At 39.9% G+C, this 19,848-nt stretch overlaps 1 protein-coding gene across 2 annotated transcripts in view; it reads right to left on the bottom strand.

The window, feature by feature from the left end:
- lrch2 (leucine-rich repeats and calponin homology (CH) domain containing 2) overlaps window positions 1–18,994 on the bottom strand; it is a 34,289-nt gene extending 15,295 nt beyond the window's left edge. Inside the window, exons 1-15 of one of the 2 annotated variants that reach the window (XR_006406805.1) lie at window positions 18,443–18,994; window positions 10,159–10,303; window positions 9,763–9,889; window positions 9,564–9,669; window positions 9,150–9,286; window positions 8,894–9,024; window positions 7,266–7,353; window positions 4,776–4,872; window positions 4,553–4,650; window positions 4,088–4,155; window positions 3,186–3,290; window positions 2,647–2,715; window positions 1,942–2,004; window positions 1,156–1,204; window positions 861–1,001 (exon numbers count right to left, since the gene is read on the bottom strand). Coding sequence is in view for 1 of the 2 variants with exons in the window: in XM_044370813.1 (XP_044226748.1) it covers window positions 861–1,001; window positions 1,156–1,204; window positions 1,942–2,004; window positions 2,647–2,715; window positions 3,186–3,290; window positions 4,088–4,155; window positions 4,553–4,650; window positions 4,776–4,872; window positions 7,266–7,353; window positions 8,894–9,024; window positions 9,150–9,286; window positions 9,564–9,669; window positions 9,763–9,889; window positions 10,159–10,303; window positions 18,443–18,683 (1,665 nt within the window). In the remaining variant the exon portion in view is untranslated. The remainder of the gene's footprint in view (window positions 1–860; window positions 1,002–1,155; window positions 1,205–1,941; window positions 2,005–2,646; window positions 2,716–3,185; window positions 3,291–4,087; window positions 4,156–4,552; window positions 4,651–4,775; window positions 4,873–7,265; window positions 7,354–8,893; window positions 9,025–9,149; window positions 9,287–9,563; window positions 9,670–9,762; window positions 9,890–10,158; window positions 10,304–18,442) is intronic. The other variant, XM_044370813.1, reaches the window with a different exon arrangement.
- Between the last annotated feature and the right edge of the window lie 854 nt (window positions 18,995–19,848).

Here is a 19,848-nt window from a genome sequence, read left to right as displayed (position 1 = left end):
GAGCACCACAAACAAAAATCCATTAATTCCCAACATTCATCGGCAACAGGAAGAGATGGATATCTTGAAACTAGTGGTGTAATGGATCGTAGTTGATCCGTGATCCGTACAAATCGCCCCCCCCCCCACGGTTCGCACGCATGTGAACCGCGGGTTAATGCAAAATTTAATATCTCATTTAAAATAAAGTAAACAAACTGCTGTAAGTACAAGTCATGGACAGACAGCGCGTCGCTAATAGGGATTTTGAAGAGCAACGACCAAACCAGCATCTAAGGGGTCCGTAGTGACATCTGCAGCTATGTTTACATGCTGTTCGATGTGCTGCAGCTGTGCAGCTAATTAGCTACGTAGCTGCTAACAGACGTAAGTGGTGCACTTTTCACCACGGAATGTTTGTTTGGTGGCTCGTTAAACAAACTAAGCTGCAGGACAAGACGTGTGTTCATATTTGTAAGTTGTCATCAAGTTTTGATGATGTGGACACAGGCTGTTTCATTCACCACCAATTGAGCTTTGAATATTTTACATATTTTAAGATTTTATTTAAACATTGGACATCTTGAATGTTGTTTTCATTTAAGACCATGGGCAAAAGTTCCTTGCTGTAAGTGATTTACAGAATATATGGAATACAAAGTTTTGCCCCCCCCCCCCTTTTTTTTTTTTTTTTGCTGATCAAAAAAGTAATTCGATCTGTGACTCAGTGATATGATCCGAACCGTGGGTTTTGTGATCCGTTGCACCCCTAAATTTGCAAAATTTTCTTCATGGCTTGATACCGACAAGGGAATGAAATACACAAGTAATCATCCACAGGTGAGAATTCCACCTGAGGCAACAAGTGGGCTCGCTCGTACCTTCAGATAATCCTTTCTCAGGTACTTATTCCTCCGCCGATCTTCATTCTGATTAAGGACAGGGGGGACTTCAGGCCACTTTGGCTCTGAATCTGACTGATCTGTCTTCAGGCTGCCGTCAAAGGAGCAGGAGGATGAAGGCTGTAAAAGCACACAGTTAAAATAATTAAAACCACTGGCTTTTCAGAGATCTGCATCCTCCACAGACAAAACATCACATAAGGAATGGGACTGATAGACACAAGGAATTTGGCATATCACACGTATGTTGGCTCTGAAGTGAAAGAGTTCGTACCTGTCCACTCAGCACTGATGCTCCACTGCTTCCCTCATCCAGAGAAGCACTAAGATAAAGACACAAGTACCATCAGATGACTATATCTGTTGTTTTACATTCAGATAACATTGTACAAGAACCTTTTTGTATTCTGATAGTAAGTAAAATTACCCAATACAGCCATAACTAAGCTATGTCATGAAAAGTAATTGTGTCACTTTTACTTAGTATAAAAAATAGCACACCACACTAACTGAAGCACAATAAAAGATTGCTTCATGTTTGGCTCTTTAATAATAAATAAATATATAAATTACACTTGTCATTTTTGGGATGTAATGTAAAGGTTTATTATGCTGATATATATATATAGAGAGAGAGAGAGCTAAAAAGATAAAGCAACTGTCCTGCTGGAGAAGGATGAACACCAGCCAGGGAGACTTTTCACAAAACGTTGTTCTAATTAGGGCATTATAATTTTTAAGTCAAACAATTGTTTTTCCCTTTTGGAGTCTTCAGGTCCAGTTAGAATCAGAAGTTAAACAATACAGAAGTGCTCTATGTTCAATCTGAGCATGTTTCCTAAAAACAAGTAAACCATTGATGCTGAAATGATTAGTCTTGATGATTAGTTTCAATCCAGACACGTGCCGGTTTCGGCTTCTAAATGTAAGAATCTGCTGTTTCATATCATTTAAAATTTCATATCTTTGTGTTTTTGCACTTGGAATATTAAGATATCGCCTTTCACTGTAAACGCGCGCTTCTGATCAGCAAGACTGAACATGTGGCACAGTAACGTACCTTCGAGCTGTTTGAGGCGGGGGCCTCGGTTTGCTGCTGGAGCTTCCAGAGTGACTTAGGAACCTGCAGACAAAATTAGGAATCTGGCGTCAAATTCAACAGGAATTTCAGCAATTGAGCAACAAAGGACACAACTTTATTGTCAATTTACAGTGAAATTCATTTTGCGTCCTTAAGGCATTTTCGTTCAAGAGATTTACGCAGAGATTAAACCTACAATTTCACATATGACACTTTTCATAGACGTACAAAACACCAAATAGTCATGACAATCAAACATGTGTAAAAGAATTCTTCAGCCTGTTGCGTTTAAATTGAGGGACTCTAAATCGGCTATTAGAGGCCAGAAGTTGGTAATCTCTGTTTAAAACTAAATGGAGAACCCCAGTTTGTAAGCTAGCCTTTCCTTTTAACAATAGTTATAATTTACATATTACATACAAGCATGCAGAAAAAGTGAGCTTATTCCTGTTCTAAAGTGGGAACATTTTCATACTTTCCAGCATGGAAACAGCTCAGACTTAGATTTCCTCGTGTTCACTCGTTACATTAAGCTGGTATGGAATGTATGTTGTTAATAGTAGTATTTAAATGATGTACTGTATTTATTCAAATAGGCACAGAAACACACCGGAGATATGCTGTTTCTTTTTTTGATGTGACACACAAACTGTCTGTAGATGATGATAAAAGAAGTCGTTCTACCTGTGAGCTCGGCCGGTCACTCTCCGTCGGTGAATAAGACTCTCTGCTCTGCAAATTAAGGACCGTCTCCTGGAAGACACACATCGAATGTGCAGCAGGGAGATGATCAAGGAAAGGCAGGAACAAAAGGAGAAAAAGAATTTGTTAAGAATTTGATTTGTTAGCGTTTAGCAAATGTGAAACAAACAAACAATGATGAAATTTTCCTACAAAGAAACTTGTGTGAATTTGTGAGACAGAGAATTAATCCAGCAACAACAAAGAGGATTTTTTTAGTAGATTTATAACTCAGAGTAATAATCACTTATTGTTTTCAGACATAAGTGCTGTTGGACCAAAATCCATGAAGGCAATAAATATCAAATGTTAGGAGATAATCCTGCCTCTAAGCTATTAGCTAGACTGATGGGATAGGCATGCATGTTAATGAGGCATGAAGAGAAAGTAAAAGAAGTACTGTATGTTCAAGATGGATATCTAAACTAACACAGAACATTGCAGGACATGGCTTTCGTGATGAGAGGTGGAGACCCACAAACCTATTCTGCTGCTCCTGCTGCAAAAGTTGAACAGCAATCTTCCTCAGATCCAGCACTTCCTTCAGCTCATCATCCTCTTCCTCAACTAGCTGCTCCTTGTCGGAACTGAAACAAGTTCACGATGAAAGTTGTAAAAATCATTTTTATATCACCAGTTTAAACACTACACAAAAACATCATGTGGCCCAAATTCTCAAGCGGTTTGGAAATAGATGTGTGCGCTCCACATCACCAAGACAATGCATTCAGAGAGCCTCAATGCAGCTGTAAAAACAGTAAAAACCTCTTTGACATAATTGTGTGTATATAACTAAATACTACGTAATCTAAACTAATCATTTTGACCACCTGATTTCAATTTGTTGTCGAGGCTAAGCGCGATAAATCAAGGGTGTGTATTATTTCCTAGGATTTTGCGGTATAAACTTCCCAAAATATTTGCAGATGTTTTAAACTGGCCTTTCAGAATAGCTGCTATCCCTATCCGACTGCATGAGCTATCCGCACATGAGCTAGATCTGTCCATCAAATAGACCAGGCAATGCACAGGTCTGCCAGCCACATTAGTTAAGTATTCACCTACTGTAACCACTAGCAGGCACTGTCTGAATTAGTCAACTCATTATGAACCATGTTTTCAACCTGCATCTCCTGATTTACAACAGTTTTTTGTAGGAAACTTTTGCTCATGTAGCTACACACATTTTTCATCATTTTCATCATCATTTTTCAATCATTCACAAAATTTTACATTTGCAGCTGCAGGATGACTCTTTGCATGTAACCGGTATCAGGAAACCCATTTAAAATGACTACAACAAAAAAACCCACTCATGCATCGGAGGTACAATGTGTGCCATCAAATCTCAAGATAAGATTGCTATATTGAATAACACACTCACCCTGACTCCTCTTTCCAGCTATCTTTATCTTTGCTTTGGTGAGACATGTTAAGAACTTTTTCCAGTTCCTGAAACACAGAAACAGACACACCATGTCAGGGACCTATAAATAGACATTTATTGTCCTTTAAATAGATTTTCTTGATGTTTGTCATCATTCTTTTCTCAAAGTATTTCAAATTCCCGACCAGATATGATGACTAAATATATTGTGCACGCATATGTGTGCGTGCAAGCACATACAGTACCAGTCAAAAGTTCAGACACACTTTGCTGTGTGTCCAAACTTTCGACTGGTACTGTTTATACGATAAAATTTGCGGATTCAACCATGTTTTACTGTCTGTGTTTCACATACATATCTGCTCTTATCCACTGTGATCTTCAATAGCATGATATTCCTTTTTTACAATCCAAAATTAATATATAGCTATATAGAGATAATATAAAAAGCTGAATTCATACCTTTATACAAGACACATGAGTGCTCTGCTGCCCATCACACTCTGACAGAGCAGGAACCTCGTGTGGGTTGGGCTCTATAAAGTCATAGAGATCCTGATCTGATAGAGGGAGGAAGCATCCGCGTTGATCACATAAACTGGCATATTTTAGGCACTTCATTCAACAACCGCCGTGTCTCTGTTATTGCTTTCAAAGGGATAATGTGATACTTATTTTCGGTAACCTTTGCACGAGTCCATTTTGGAGAGGAGTGAGAGGGCATCAGCACGGGCTGTCTCTGAAACCTGAGAGTGCAGGCTGACCGTGTCATCATCTGAAGGCTGTGGGAGAAAGAGAACAAGCAGTGAATTCTGGGTTTTGTTGAAATGTACTAATACCGGTCTGTGTACCTGCATTTTAGTATTTTTATTTTAAATATCTAAATAGAAATAAGCGTATAATTGCTATTTTATAATTTTCCTCACTTTGCAATTTTGAGCCACCCACTGCTAAAGAAATACATAGTATTATTATGAAGTTAAAGGATTCTGCTGAGAGACATGATGGAATCAGAAGTAACTTGATAAAAGAACTTATTAATTCAGTCATTGATCCTCTTACCCATATTATCTCCTTATCCTAACAAACAGGTGTTGTGCCACATGATCTCAAAGTTTCTAAAGTTATACCCCTTTACAAATCAGGTGATCATGATACTTTCACAAATTATCATCCAATCTCTATATCACCTTGTTTTTCAAAAATTCTGGAGCATCTCATTAATGCAAGACTCTCAAAGCACTTAGTTGAGAACAACATCCTATACAAACATCAATATGGTTTTCGAAAAAAATACTCAACAGAATTGGCACTGTTACAGCTTGTCAACAAGATTTCTTCTGCCTTGGAAGAAAAAAAATAAACACTCGACATCTTTTTAGACTTATCCAAAGCGTTTGACACAGTTAACCACAATATTCTTATTTCCAAGCTTAACAAATATGGATTACAAGATATTGCACTCAAATGGGTAGTCAGTTATTTAAACAATAGAGAACGATTTGTATCCATAAACTGTTGCATCTCAAATAGATTAAAATGACTTTGTGGATTACCCCAAGGTTCTATCCTTGGTCCACTTCTGTTCTTGATTTACATTAATGACTTGCCCGTGGTTTGCAAAGATTTTTTTCTTATTTTATTTGCTGATGATACTAGTTACTCATGATGATTTCAAAGCACTAATCCAGCATGCAAACAATGGAATGTCCTTCATTTTCAAATGGTTTCGGATGAACAAACTCACTCTCAATCTAATCTTACTGTTTCAAGTCCCATTTACTAAATTCTTAGGAGTTATTGTGGATGAAAGACTAACTTGGAAAAAACATATTGAACATATTTGGAAAAGGTCAATGAAAATGATTGGAATATTGAGGAAAGTTTGTTCTCTGATTCATCCTTCCTCTTATTTAACTCTGGATTAGAGTCTTTAATCAAAAAAAGGCTTTTAAGAATGATTTCAAACTCCACTAGCCAAGAGCCATCTGCACCTTTATTTATTCTGTAAATATTCTTCCAACATGTGTGTTTATGTTCAAATTCATATATCACAGGCAAAACCTTCCAGATACATTTCATAATTTTTTCCTTTTACCGTCAGACATTCACTCTGATTCAATGAGGCGATCAAAGGACTTTTGTTTACCTTATTGTCGCACTTCCAAGCATCAATGTTTTATCAAATTTAGAGGTCCTCATCTCTGAAATTCATAAAGTACAACTTGTACTTAAGTCGTCATCTTCTTTAATAACATTTAAAACACATTTAAAAAAAATATCTTTTATCTAAATAGAATTTTGTGTGACTGGGTCTGTATTACACCTCTTGCACATTTAAAGTGTTCAAATTATTTTTTCTTTTCTTTCTTTTTCTCTTGTTTTTTGCTATACACATTTCTTTGTCTATTTGATGTTATATTGTTTTATGACTCAGTATGTTTTATGACTTGTTGAAATGAAGGGGAGGACTTTGTATAAGCCCTCTGGGCTTCCTTCTTCTCCTGCACAATTTAATACACCTTTTTTTACTGTGTAATATGTTTATTGTAACCTTTGTGCAAATAAAATAAATAAATCTATTTTATCTCCATCGACTCTGCATCACAGTTTCACCTCATTCACCCTCCACTTCGTCTGTTTCAGCTGTGTCTCATTGTCTTACTAACCATGTCACTGCCTTAATATAAAGCTGAGGTTTGAGAGTTGAATTATGATGTTCCCTTCTTATGCAATACTTTGCATGCCTAGCAAATAAAATGAGTTATGGCTTTCAGACATTCTTTTGACTGTTACCACTGCCTGCTTGCTTTGGCTCTTTCAGATTTGTTTGCTGTACTTGGCTCCTCTTTTGCAGACCACAAGCCTGAATTTCGACTGCATAAAGCCTGTTTTATCCTCGACTGCTTTATCTCAAGAGGCAGCTTGTGTGCGCCATAGCCCGAGCCTGAACCCAAAAGAGTTTGTTTTAGCTGACCAAGTAATACTTTATGACTAGCAATAGTAAATTAACGTTGCTTAACAGTGTACCCAAAAACAAATAAAATTTAACGTTGTTTATCTCAAAATATTGCATTCTCATAAGTAGTAAAACACGTTAACACGCTTATCCCATATCACCTGTATTAGCACGTATTTTGAAAGGCCATCAGTTAATGTGTGTTTGACGTCTTACCTCTGTTGTAGACAGCCTCTTGTCACCATTATCACTACCGATTCCAGAGTCAGGCCCATGGTTCTTACTGGGATAAAAATCTTCCATGCTGGAAATATGCAAAACAAAGAGCTGATTAAGGCTGTAGAAATATGAGCATACCATGTGGAGTGTTTCCCCTTGGATTTTTTTCAGCAGTGGTGCTGCTGAGTGGCCCATATTGACAGGACTCCTATCTGTGCACACCACAAGTGAAATAACTTCAAGTACCTACTTAAGATTTGTGTCAGATTGGTTTATTCATGTTCATCGAGCTATGATTTTATTAATATATAGGAGCTTTTGACACCAAAAGGACTCTGGAGGCCCAGATAGCTATAGTTGTAATACATGTCAAAGAATTAAATGCCTCAACACATGTGGTGGGTTTGGGGGTTCTCCCTCAAGAAAATGTGATGTTATTTGACTAAAAACTATGCATTTTCACATCATTTTGGACCTTACCTTATATTAAAAAAACAACACTGGTTGTATTTTTTCACAGTACACTCAGACATTAGCAAGGAGAAAAGTGAAACAAATATGTTTACTGATGAAGTAAACACTATGTCCTGAAGTAATCCCAATTCAACACAGGATTAGAGTTGATTTATATTTGAAATACAACTAAATATTGTCTCCAGAGCAGCAACAGTAATGTTTATAACAGTAAAATCCCTATGTAAACTCAATAATATCTTACTGGAAACAAAAATAACATGTCAATAAAATAATTAAATAATATTTCTTCAATTCATTCAAAATACTGAGTGAAGTTTAGAAAGACTGAAAAACACAGACATTCACCATCAGTCTTTCCTCTTGTCCTCCTCCCTCTGCTGCTAATGTGATTCACTGATACAGGTACCGCTGGTACAGAGAAGAGAGGCTGGTTTCTCTCAGCCAGCAGCTAAGTTTACAAGCATTTGCCAGATTTTAAGATATGTGGCAAACTAAGCTAAACGTTTAGGCTACATACAGACAGCTTTCATTTTAGAGTGTGGGGAGACTGCAGGCAAAGCAGTTTAAAATCTTGCATTTCCCTTTTTTTTATGTTTATGCTTGTTGAACAGGTGGTTTGATTAAATACATAATGGCTTTTCCCTTGCGAAGGTTTTACTACACTTACAGTAACGAGCGTAGTTGTCGTTAACTCGAGTAAAACTTTCATTTCACCTGGTTCACTGTCTCCACCTCTCTGCTGCTGTCTGCTCTGTGTGTGTGTGTGTGTGTGCGTGTGGAGGAGCTGAGCCCCGCCCTCAGTCAAACACTGACACAGGAAGCAAATGAGAGGCTGCAGCAATGACACCAATTCCCATTCTCTCCCAACTAGCTCCAGTCAGCTGCTGATTATTATGCAAAATATGAAATTTCAGCAGCGGCGTTCATCATTTAGCAGCACCACTGTTGAAAGCATATAGGGGAAACACTGATGTATGCATTACGTAATGAATATACTAACATAAAGTTGATGTGTAGATGTGATACATGTGCAAATGCATGCAGAGTAAGAACAATTTAAAACAATATATTTAAAGGAAAGGAAGTGATAAATATATGCATTATGTGTCACTTCATGATCGAACAATATTTGGGAAATGTGTTAGTACCTATCTGTAAGCGGCTGTGGAAGGCAACGTTTGCCGAGGGAGGGGAGGTCCAGGGTGTCTGGTTTCTTATCCATCCTACATGCCTGGATGTTCAGGTACTTGAATATGTGCACTTTGCCCTTAAGACAAATCTGAAACATACAAATACACACAAGGAATTTCTTGTAACCACTCGAAAGAGAGATGTATTCATCCGCCCACTAGAGGGCGCAATTGTACCAGGTTCAAATGACATGTAATAAATGCATGGACATACCTGTGCGGGTGGAGACTGCATAGGATTGTTGTCTAGGATGATGTGCTGCAGTTGCCTGAGTTTCCTGTAGGCTGGAGGAATCTCTGTGATCTTATTGCAGGAGAAGTCAAGTCTAATGAGAGGCAGGTCAGCCAATTCTGCAAATACAGAAAAAGAGAAGAGTTTCATAAATAGCTTTTGTTAAATGTGGTACATTTATACTTTGAACATGTAATGGGGAACACAGTAAATGCCTTTATATGCTGTATTTTAACTAATAATAGACAGGTTAAAAAGTGATTAAAATAAAAAGCAGTAGATACACTGACTGAGCTCCAACAACACTAGATCCTACATTTCCCATAATGCAATGTTTTGCAATAGCTTTATCCTCCAAACTCTATGCTCAGTTTGTAACGCAGATTGTGCACTGACCCTCAGGCAGCATGTGAAGACAATTCTTCCTGATGTTGAGTTCTCGTAAGGCTACAAGCCTCCCCACCTGAGCTGGCAGCACCTGGATCTCATTACAGCTCACATCCTGCAGGGGGAGACACAGTGTAAAAGATGGGATTACTAGGGCAATAAAATCCACAGAAGTTTATATGAAGTGACACACATACACACTGCTTACCAGTTCCATCAACTCTCTGGCCTTGCCGATCTCCTCGGGGATGGACACAAGCTTGTTGTTGCTCACAAGCAGAACTTTGAGGGGGAGGTTGAACAGGTATTTTGGCAAAACTGATAAGAGATTTCGGCTGTAGAGAAAGACAAAATATTAACCTACATTGAGAAGAGCATACAAATATTACACTCTGTGATGTCTTTTCTGTGTCACATAGTGTGCATGTAACGGTGAGCATCTAGTGATTGGGAATTGAGCTTCGGCAAAAGAGGAAATCCCTCTCATGTGAGCATTTTCGCCCAGTCAGTGTAATGAAAGGGGAACAAGCACTTCTTGATATAAGACTGAACACAGTTTTTGTGAAAAGGCAAAACTGAAAGTGTGGTGTGAGCAGTGGCCCACCTGATATCGAGATAAGTCAGCATCTGCAGATTGATAATGGCTTCTGGGATGCACTTGATGCAGTTGTGGTAGAGGTTGAGCGACTCGAGGGGGGCGAACAGACACACTTCTGGAGGGATTTCTGTGAGACGGTTCTTGGAGAGATCTGCAAAAAACAGAAGTTGATTAAATATATGCACTTTGGATAGACACGTGACATACACCTTAGAATTTTTTCGAGATCTGGGCACTGCCCGTTTTGTTTGCTTTAGGCTTGAGACTGATCAATATGTCTCTGTTATGGAGAGGTAGGCAGCGCACCTCTTCATCCAACACTGGTCTAAGATTACACCACCTCAATAGTTTGAGTGCTACTGGCAGTGTAATATCTCAGTATTACCATTATTGATCTCACTGGAAGTGGCACAGTAATGGATTTAGATTTGTATTAATGGGTGGAAAGTGTTTGAACTCACTCATCTTTTCTTTTTGTTGAAAGATCAGTTGCAAGTAACAGAAGACAACCACCAAAGAAGGGAGAGTTGGGCTGTTTTTTGTACAGAAGAGTTGTGTGTTCTATGTCGCTGGATAGTTTGGGATAATTCATGAAAAATAACTAGCTCTTTCTTTGATATGATTTATTTTTCTGAGCTTAATCATTATGAATTATTTTTATATGCATTTCATGAGTTTTGGTAAGTATTTGAGCATAAACCAAAGTATTGGACAAACTGGAATTTTGACCTGATGAAGGTACAGGAGGAAGAATTATGAGATCAGAAAAGTCATTAAAATTCATGAACAGGGGGACATGAACATCTGTGAGATATTTCAAACTGTATCAAAGTGATGGACTAACAAACAGACTAGCAAACCAACAAAACAACATTGACAAACCTAGCCATGCTGCTAAGCTATCATGGCTAAAAAGCATTACCACAATTTTCCATAGATATTGGGATTTAGGAGATATAACTCAGATACAGTTAGTGTATTTTTGTTCTATTCTGTGAAAAACTAATAATTAGAAAAGATGGAGAGTATTGACATGTGTTGTAAAATGTGGAATCCTTCTGTTAAGATATTCCTATTATATTTTCCAATATGTTGATTGTGTTTTAGTTTTATGAAAGAGGTACAATTGTTCCATGCTGAATCAACAAAGGACAAACTGTAATTAAAGGTGTCTGACAATTAGTACAGACCTGACTATATCTCATGTGTAGCTGCTTCTATTCCTCAACAAGAATATAAATGAAAACCCTGTTCCACTCAATGAAGATGAGCACAGCCTCCTATCCGCATCTGCCTCTTATGGTAAAATATTTAGATGCCAGCTTTCTTGCTCACGACAGTCAAAGAAGAAGAGGACACTCTGGACTTACTCAGCTGTCTGTTCTCATTCAACATTTTCCCACTTACACGACCAAGACAAATTTTGAAGTAATTTACAGTTGTGTCATAAAATACATCTACCCCTAGTCTAAAGTCTAGCTATGCTAGACTTTAGACTTAGTCTAGACTTTAGACTGATTTTCCCCCCAAAATATATGGATATTTTGGGGGGAAAATCATCAAAATGAGAAGGACTCATCCTATGTCTTGTGTACAAGTGAAAGGTTTGGCCTAATGCATGATATATACATAATGCACTAAATTACAATCTATGTCATCAGCCAGACCCATGCTCTCTGGAGGTTCACCTTATCTGTGTGTCTTTGGATCATGCAGAGACTGAGTTAGGACACATTCTCCCTTAGGGTTGATGAATCAGTCACACAGCTCAAGACTTTTTCAGGCACACACACATGCATGCACACACTGTCTATCTGTTTCTCTCTGTGTGTTCTATTAAATAAACCCTGACACAAACGGTATTTGAACAGGAAACATGCAGATACATGGAGGCCTGTGAGAAGAATACATGTAAAGACTACCTTGCATTGTATAGAATTCACCTTCAGACACATATTGATCCAGCAGCTGCAAAGTGGTGTGTGTGTGTGTGTGTGTGTGTGTGTGTGTGTGTGTGTGTGTGTGTATGTGTGTATGTGGAGGATCCTGTCTCCTGAATTATCTGTGGGTGACACGATAATTAGAGACCTATGTGAGGAGCTGCACAGCACCAGATAAACACATGGAGCTTTCAATTATTCTGTCCCACCTAACTGAAGTACCTCATCCATACTGCTGGAAAAACAAACACTACTGCACCTCCATCCTCTTAATATGTGCAATTACATATAGCTACCACCCTTAATTAAAGAATTAAGCTATATGTGATGTGAAAGCAAGCACTCTCTGACCACCTGGTAAGAGGAGTGTGTGGGCGGATTAGCATAAAGAACATACAAAACGTCATTCCAGTAGCTTTTATTCAAATATAACATTTTAACATATCTATGCAGATACCATAACCCCACTCCCCTGAGGTTACACGACATGATAACTCTGTGTGCTTTGTGTCTGTGCATTTAAACAGACTCTCATTTCTGACAAGCCTTAAATAACCAACAATAGACCAGACAAGCTCTTGCTCTGTAGCTGTGGTCTGAACTCTGACAGCGGCCAATAAGCAGAAGTGAGAAGCAGACCATGAGACAGTCAGTAGCACACAGGGAAAATAAGTCCAGAGGTTAAGGGAAACAGAAATTACCACGTGGGGAAAGACCAAAGCTGAGGTCACGGGGTATACTCGTTTTCCATTAAGAGTAAATTCAGCCTTTCCCTGAGGCTTGATGCTGTAACCCAGCTGTATACCTCCCTGCAGCCCCACAACTGGGGATTCTTCTGTAGCAGTGGAATCATGTGGGTCGATGGTTGATGGAGGGGGATGGGGGGGGGGGCAGTCTTTGTGAGCCTGTCCATCTCCATCCCCTTCTCCCTCCTTCTCCATGAGCCATCTGCGGCCCACAGTGGGCCTTTTATCCAACCTGCCGGTTGGCCAGAACTCCCGCAGGACGGGGCCCGCCAGGCAGACTTCACCAAGGCTCCACTCCACTGCACCCTCCCGCTAAATCAGCAATCCATCCATTCATTTATGTTGGTTGTGCAGATGATGTCTGGCTCCATCTCTCTGTGACACAGCAAACTCTATACTAATAGATATCCTGCTGAGTGCTGATGCAAATAAGAGAATAATGTCTCTCTCTGTACTGCCAGTTGCTGCATAGGGATTTGGAACAAGAAATATTTGTTTTAAGACTATTGAAAAATCCAACCTGCCATCAACGAGGGCAAACATATCACTTATTGTCTATAATACATCCCAGCATCAAGTGTAGAAACTGCAAACACTGCACCATATTTTACTGCAAATTAAGATCTTTACTTTAGCTCTTTGACAGCTTTGTTACAAGGTTTAATTTAATGAAAACAAGGAAAATAAAAACATGATTAATTGAGGTTAATTAATTTCACCCCGCTGCAGACGCGACCACAGTGTCTGGCTTGGGCATCTGCTGGATGTTAAGAGCAGTTAGGCACACTCTGCGGGTGTGTTTGTGCTTTGTCTAGGTGTGGATTCAGGTTGATCAAATGCAGTCATGCCTTGCTGGGATTCCTCATCAAGTTTGGATGAGCCATTTATGTAATTATAAGAGGGTCAATGATTCCTTTTTTGGAGTGTTCACGACTGAGACTGGTGTCTTAGAGGGCTGAGGATTTGTGGAGTCTGTTCTGACTGTCATCTAATCACTGGCATCAATCTGTTTGGGCGGGGATCATACCAGGGGTGTGCGCGCAGCCTGCGGGTGAGCTGGCGGACGGTGATCGAGTGAATGGGTGGACTGCTCTGTGTGAGGTGTGGCCTGGGGTGATGGGCAGTCACTGGATCAGCTGTATTTGTTCAGTTACTTTGTGGGGGTTTGTTATGTGAGAGCAAAGTGAAGAGCAGAGTGAAAACTACAAATTACTATGAAAGTTGGTGGCTTTGGCGGGTAAATATTTAGACAGTATATTTGTTTCCAATATATTAATAATATAGTTCGTCTTTCACTCGTACACGTGCTGACTGAAGGGAATGAGATCAGAAATCAAACATTTCACTCATATTCTGCATCAAAGGAAACCGAAGCTGTGGCTGTACACTTAGTTTGACACCATAACTAACCTCTGATTAACAACGTCACATACTGTATGCAAAATGTCACTACAAACGTCATCTCATTTGGAGGCTTTTTATATAGATTATAACTTAGTGAATATAGACTACCCGTGAGTTTGATTCATTGTTATGTTGCAGTTTATCTGTTTTATATGTTTCTAACGTTAATACTTTGGGGGGTTTTCTAATTGTTGATCAGACAAAATAAGTAATATCATTGTCATGAGCATTTATGCTTATTTTTTGACATTATATAGACTAAAATATTGCTTGATTCATCAAAAAAGTTGCTACTGTAGGGAATAATCTCTAGTAAGCAACAGAAAGTAAATAATTAAGCATATATCGTGTGGTCAGAACCTCAAGCAAAAAAGCAGACAATTAATTTTCATCGCAGGCCATGCATATCATAACAAGTGTCATCAGAAGACTTATCTTATTCACAATCATTATTTCTCTTTTAAGTTCAGTTTTACCATCCAAATATTTAACTGTGGTGACACTGATGTGATAAGGCATTGCGTTCCTGCTGACAGGTATGCATATGTCTTGTCTAGACATGCAGAGGCACATTCACTAGAAGGAGCCCTGAGGGAAGAAACACTAAAGTGGAATTTTGATTTTTTTTTTTCTTCCCCGGATGTTTCAGACTACACTTACATGGCTAGGATCATTTGAATCTATACTGTATCTCCCAAATGAAAAAGTTTTTTGGGGGACAGTTTTTGTTTTTTTTGGGTAGCAACCCAGCAACGTCTGCTATCCTTCAATGACTACACATGACAAAAGCAACGACAAGACAAAGTTTATAATGACACCAGGAATATTTAATTTGATTTTCAGCGAGGCAGCTCACCAAGTATGAGTAGCACAGTGTAGCGCTGTGTTGTGTTTTAAACCGCCAAGCCTATGTCCTTGTGAATCAGCTGACCGCAATGAGCTTGTGCTGTAATGGGCCGTGACGACTACAGTGTGTACACTGGTTGATTATTAAATGGTTGAGACTTGTGTCCTTGTGGAGACTGTCCTTCACAAGCTGTCTCAGAGGACCAAACTTCTCAGGAATGTGACAACAAAGACGCATTTTTACAGTGTGAGATATTCTGTTTGCAAGTCACGCACACTCAAATAAAATGAGCAATATTCATTTTACCACCTGTTCAAACCAGCTCTGGACTAGAGACAATTTTATAGCAGTTCGGACATAGACAACAAATCTTTCAGCTTGTGGTTTGTTCTTGGCTGTCAAATCACTATTGAATGCATCCTCAACTGGCAGGCAAACTTCACACGTCTTTATCTTTCTTTCACCTCACGTTCTTTCCAGAGCTCTATTTGGCTGTTAAATATAACACCAAACCCTTCATGGAGGATCCAAGAAGGAGAGAGATTTGTTGTGTGATGACAGAGTCTGTGTAGTCTTCAACTGTGTGGCTAAGTCATAAAAAAGTTAAAATAAACTAAAACCACAATCTCCAGCATGACCCATATTCCAAAGTATACTCTAAATAAATCATTATGTTTTCTAAGAAACCACATAAACTTGCTAGTTTAAAAATCTACAAAATATGTTTAAAAGGATTCCCCTGAGATACCACACATACAGTACAGCATCTGATCCTCCCGCTGTCAACACTGAGTTGTATGTTTGAGAATAATGCACGCGTGTAAAGACATGCTGCATGGTGCTGCGGTGGAGGCACCTCACACTGTATGACGTGTGCGTGGGTTTGTCCCCTCGAGGGTAGGGTAATGGCAGGCAGGAGCATGCTGGGATATGAACCTGAACATCTGCCCAGGTTGATGCACTGCTCCCCAGCCCCTCTCCAAGGTCAGGGCATCAGCTCACAGCCGTTGTGCTTTCCCATGGGAAAACAAACTGACTGGAGACAAACTGCCAGTAGCACACTGCAAACAGACACCCTTGTGTGAGCGGGCCTCTCTCTTTCTCTTTCTATACACAAACTGAAGCCTTCTGCTGCTCTTTAGTTAGATGGAGGCCACTCAGATAGGTCCTGCTCGGTGTAAAAACCCTATTTCACTTCTTAAACCAGCAATGGGATTGATGGATATTATAATAACACACTAAGAAAGAAATGGTTTAAATTCTTAAATGCGTCTTCATCTCAGGAGTCATTGCCTGATTAAATCTGAATGAGCTTGCTTTTTATTCCGTTTGAAAGGCTCCTGATGTGATTGATCCTGCAGGCCTCCACAGAAACGTAAAAGCTGTACTCTACGTTGTTTCATTTCACTGCAGTGATTGCACTGTAGTTGATGTGAAGCGTGGTGTTGTGAGGTGTTGATCTCTCTTTGCACATTTGAAAGTGAGACTTCCCACCGTCGCAGCTTTTACTCAAGGCATCGAAATGAAGACGTGAAACACAAAGTGAAAAGGCTGCAGCATCCACAGTCACTGGATTAGTCTCAGTGAAAGAGTGAGAACAAAGATGTGACAGAAATGTATACTCTCATGTCCTCTTTTGATTACTACCAGTGTTGTATATAACATGCACTCATGAACAGCAGTTATTTCAAAAACCTATATGCAGCAATCAAGAAATATCTGGACAGTTTCGCTTCTGATAGAGACAAGCTGATAATCTTGACAGTACATTGTAACAAGTGTGCACACTCAGCCTGGTAGTCCATAAATAGTGCACAATAGCTTCCTGGTGTGTCTGTCTCACCCCTGAAAAGCAACTCATGCAAAATATTTACAGACTCAGCTCATCAAGGCTAGTTTTCACATTGTTCACATATACGCAATTTAAAAAGAAAATATGTCTAGTGTCTAGAACACTGGTCCATGACAATCAACACAGGGCGTGATGCTACTAAGTAAATGATTAATAATAACACCTATTAAAACTCATGAGTTGGTCTATAGGTTAGTATTGGAATAACAAATGTCATAATTAGGTAAAGATTTTCTCTTAATATGCCACATGGTTGGAAAAACTGTCTTGAATATGGAGAGGTAGCAAAATCTTTAAGCAGAAAACATAAATCCCTCGGGGTAAAGACTCTCCAACAAATCGGTGCCCCTGCCATGAGCTTGACATGACAAAGAGAAGCACCATATGGTATATGGACATCTCAGAGGAGACGACTATTAAGCTGAGATCGAGCATCTCCTACAGTAACTACCCGTGAAAATGACTCAGAAGCTCCCTAGAATGATGAATGAACTGTTTGGATAAAAACCTGTATTTCATACTAACAACCACAACACTCAATTCCTTGGAATGAAAATGAATCAGTTTCACAATAGAGCTTCAGGTGTGAAAAGGTAGACAAGCCCTTTTCTTAACCGAGATACAAATTAGTATGTAAGACATGAACCTGATAACAGAATACAGAAAACGTGAGCCTAATACTGACCTACTGACTGACATGAGTATATGAAACAATACAGAATAAGGATACCCCTTGAAGAAACCCATTGAAATACAAGATACACATCTAGCCTACATATGAAACCAAAAGCACACCAATATCTTCCTCCTCTCTGACAGATTATGGGAGCTGTATGGGCATATGCACCCATGCAGGCAGGGAAGGAGGAGGAGGAGGAGGAGGAGGAGGAGGGGGGGGGGGGCTGCAAGTACCCTGCATCTTTTGTCTGGATGTGAGGAAAATGAGAAAAAAAATTGTATGTAGGTGTATCACATGTTCAGCACAAATGATACTGAGCGAGCAAGACTTTACTACTGGCCTCTCGGTTCATTCATATTCTGTTCCAGCAGACTGCAGCTCGGTGTGCGAACCGCTGCACAGCGCCTGCCTGCCTGCCTGCCTGCCTTCCTTCCTTCATGGGTGCGCCTGCCGTCTCATTCATGTGTCTCAGGGGGGGGGGGGGGTTTTGGGGGAAGCAGTAAAAGCTACTGGCGTCGACCAAAACAACTAAACAACAGCAGCAGAGACCCTTGTGCAATAAACTGGTGTCATAAATGAACCCGAGTAGACGGTGATTACAATCAGGGTTTTTTTTTTGCCCATTTACAGCAGCCGGCTCAGTGGACGGTATAGCCCTTTAAATTATTGTCACCTACACGTTCATTCGCCGCTATAATAAACCAAGCAAAAATCCAATGCGGGAATAACATTCACATTATTCTGAGAGTTGATTTTTATTTGAAGCACACTGAGACTGACTCGTGGTTTCTTATACTCGGAGCATGCACAGCAAAAACCCACCTGCTTGTGTTGTATCGGTCAGATCGTAGCTCATCCCCGGGTACTCCCTCAGCTTCCTCCCGCTCAGGTTCAGTATCCCCGAGCACACGGCATCCTCCAGAGCCCGATCCAGGCTGCGGGCCGTGTGGTGCTGCTGCTGGTGCTGGTACTGGCTGATGCCCGGGCTCCAGTGAGGTCCGCTAGAGTAGTGATGGCTTTGTAGAGCAGTGACAGCTCCCACACCTCCCTGACTAGACGCCATTTTCGTACAAAAAAAAAAAAGAAAAAGAAAAAGAAATTACTCTTACAATAATAACAGCGCACAGCGGCAGACTCTCCGCCCATGCGCATGCAGGGTACTTTCCCCGGACGGACGCTAGGGGATGGGCTTCCGAGGTAGTGCTGCTGCTGCTGCTTCTGCTGCTGCTGGTGGTGGTGGTGGTGATGATGGTGATGGTGAGGAGGGTATGGTGGCCATTTTAGGCTTTTACTCTTCCTCCACCTGCTAATATACCAAATCCCAGCAGGGGCCCCAGTGCAGCACACAGGGAGCAGGGGCCCTTCATGCAATCCTATATTCAGATTTCCTTGCCTGCAGGGCAGCGGATGGTTATTGAGCAATTTAACCAGCTATGATTAATCACTATGATAAATATCAAATCCAGAGACACTGTCGGATATTAAAATAAGTGCCACGTGGTGCTATGCCTATATAATACAACCAAACATAATGCATTAGATAAAATATGATATTTAAAAAATGTGCAGCACCCTTAGGGTCATTCTGACCTTTTTTCACTGGGTATCAATTATGATTTATCATCTTGTGCTTACTGCTACTGCTGATGAGAGATAAGCTACTGAAGAGTGGAAGCTATATGAAACAAACATGATTATACAGATCTTCACTGTTACTTCCACAGCAACTTCATTTGGGCAGGATATGTCTTTGTCACAAAGGAACATTTAATTTATTCCACTTAAGCAACAGCTGAGGAGCACTAAAGTAGCTTAAATGCCCCTCTGGTCAGCCCAAACACCCTTCATCTGCCAAAATGGTTCTTTGGTTGGTCCAAATGCACCAAGTCATCCTGTGCTCCTCTAGCCAGCCCATGTTTCCAAAATTATATGCATCTCTGGTAGACACAGTTAACTGCCCCTCAGGTCATTCATCCCTATGATAATTAAAAGACACCTCTGGCAGTTCCTTAACTCAAGCACTGAACACCTCCACAGTAAAACACTGCTGCTTCCGTTAACTTACATTTGATTGGTTGAAACAGTTTTCTCTGCGGCCAAAACGCTCTCTAAGATGGTGCTCTGTGTGCTCATTTTTGTTCATGTTTTAATATAGTCATGGTTGGATATGATGGGGATGAACATAACCTTCATTCTGCATTTTTATTTCCAAATTTTTCAAAATTCTC

The sequence above is a fragment of the Thunnus albacares genome, chromosome 13, assembly GCF_914725855.1.
Source record: "Thunnus albacares chromosome 13, fThuAlb1.1, whole genome shotgun sequence".
Taxonomy (NCBI): domain Eukaryota; kingdom Metazoa; phylum Chordata; class Actinopteri; order Scombriformes; family Scombridae; genus Thunnus; species Thunnus albacares.
The sequence above is the reverse complement of the archived record's forward strand: the minus strand, read 5'-3'. Positions and strand labels throughout refer to the sequence as shown.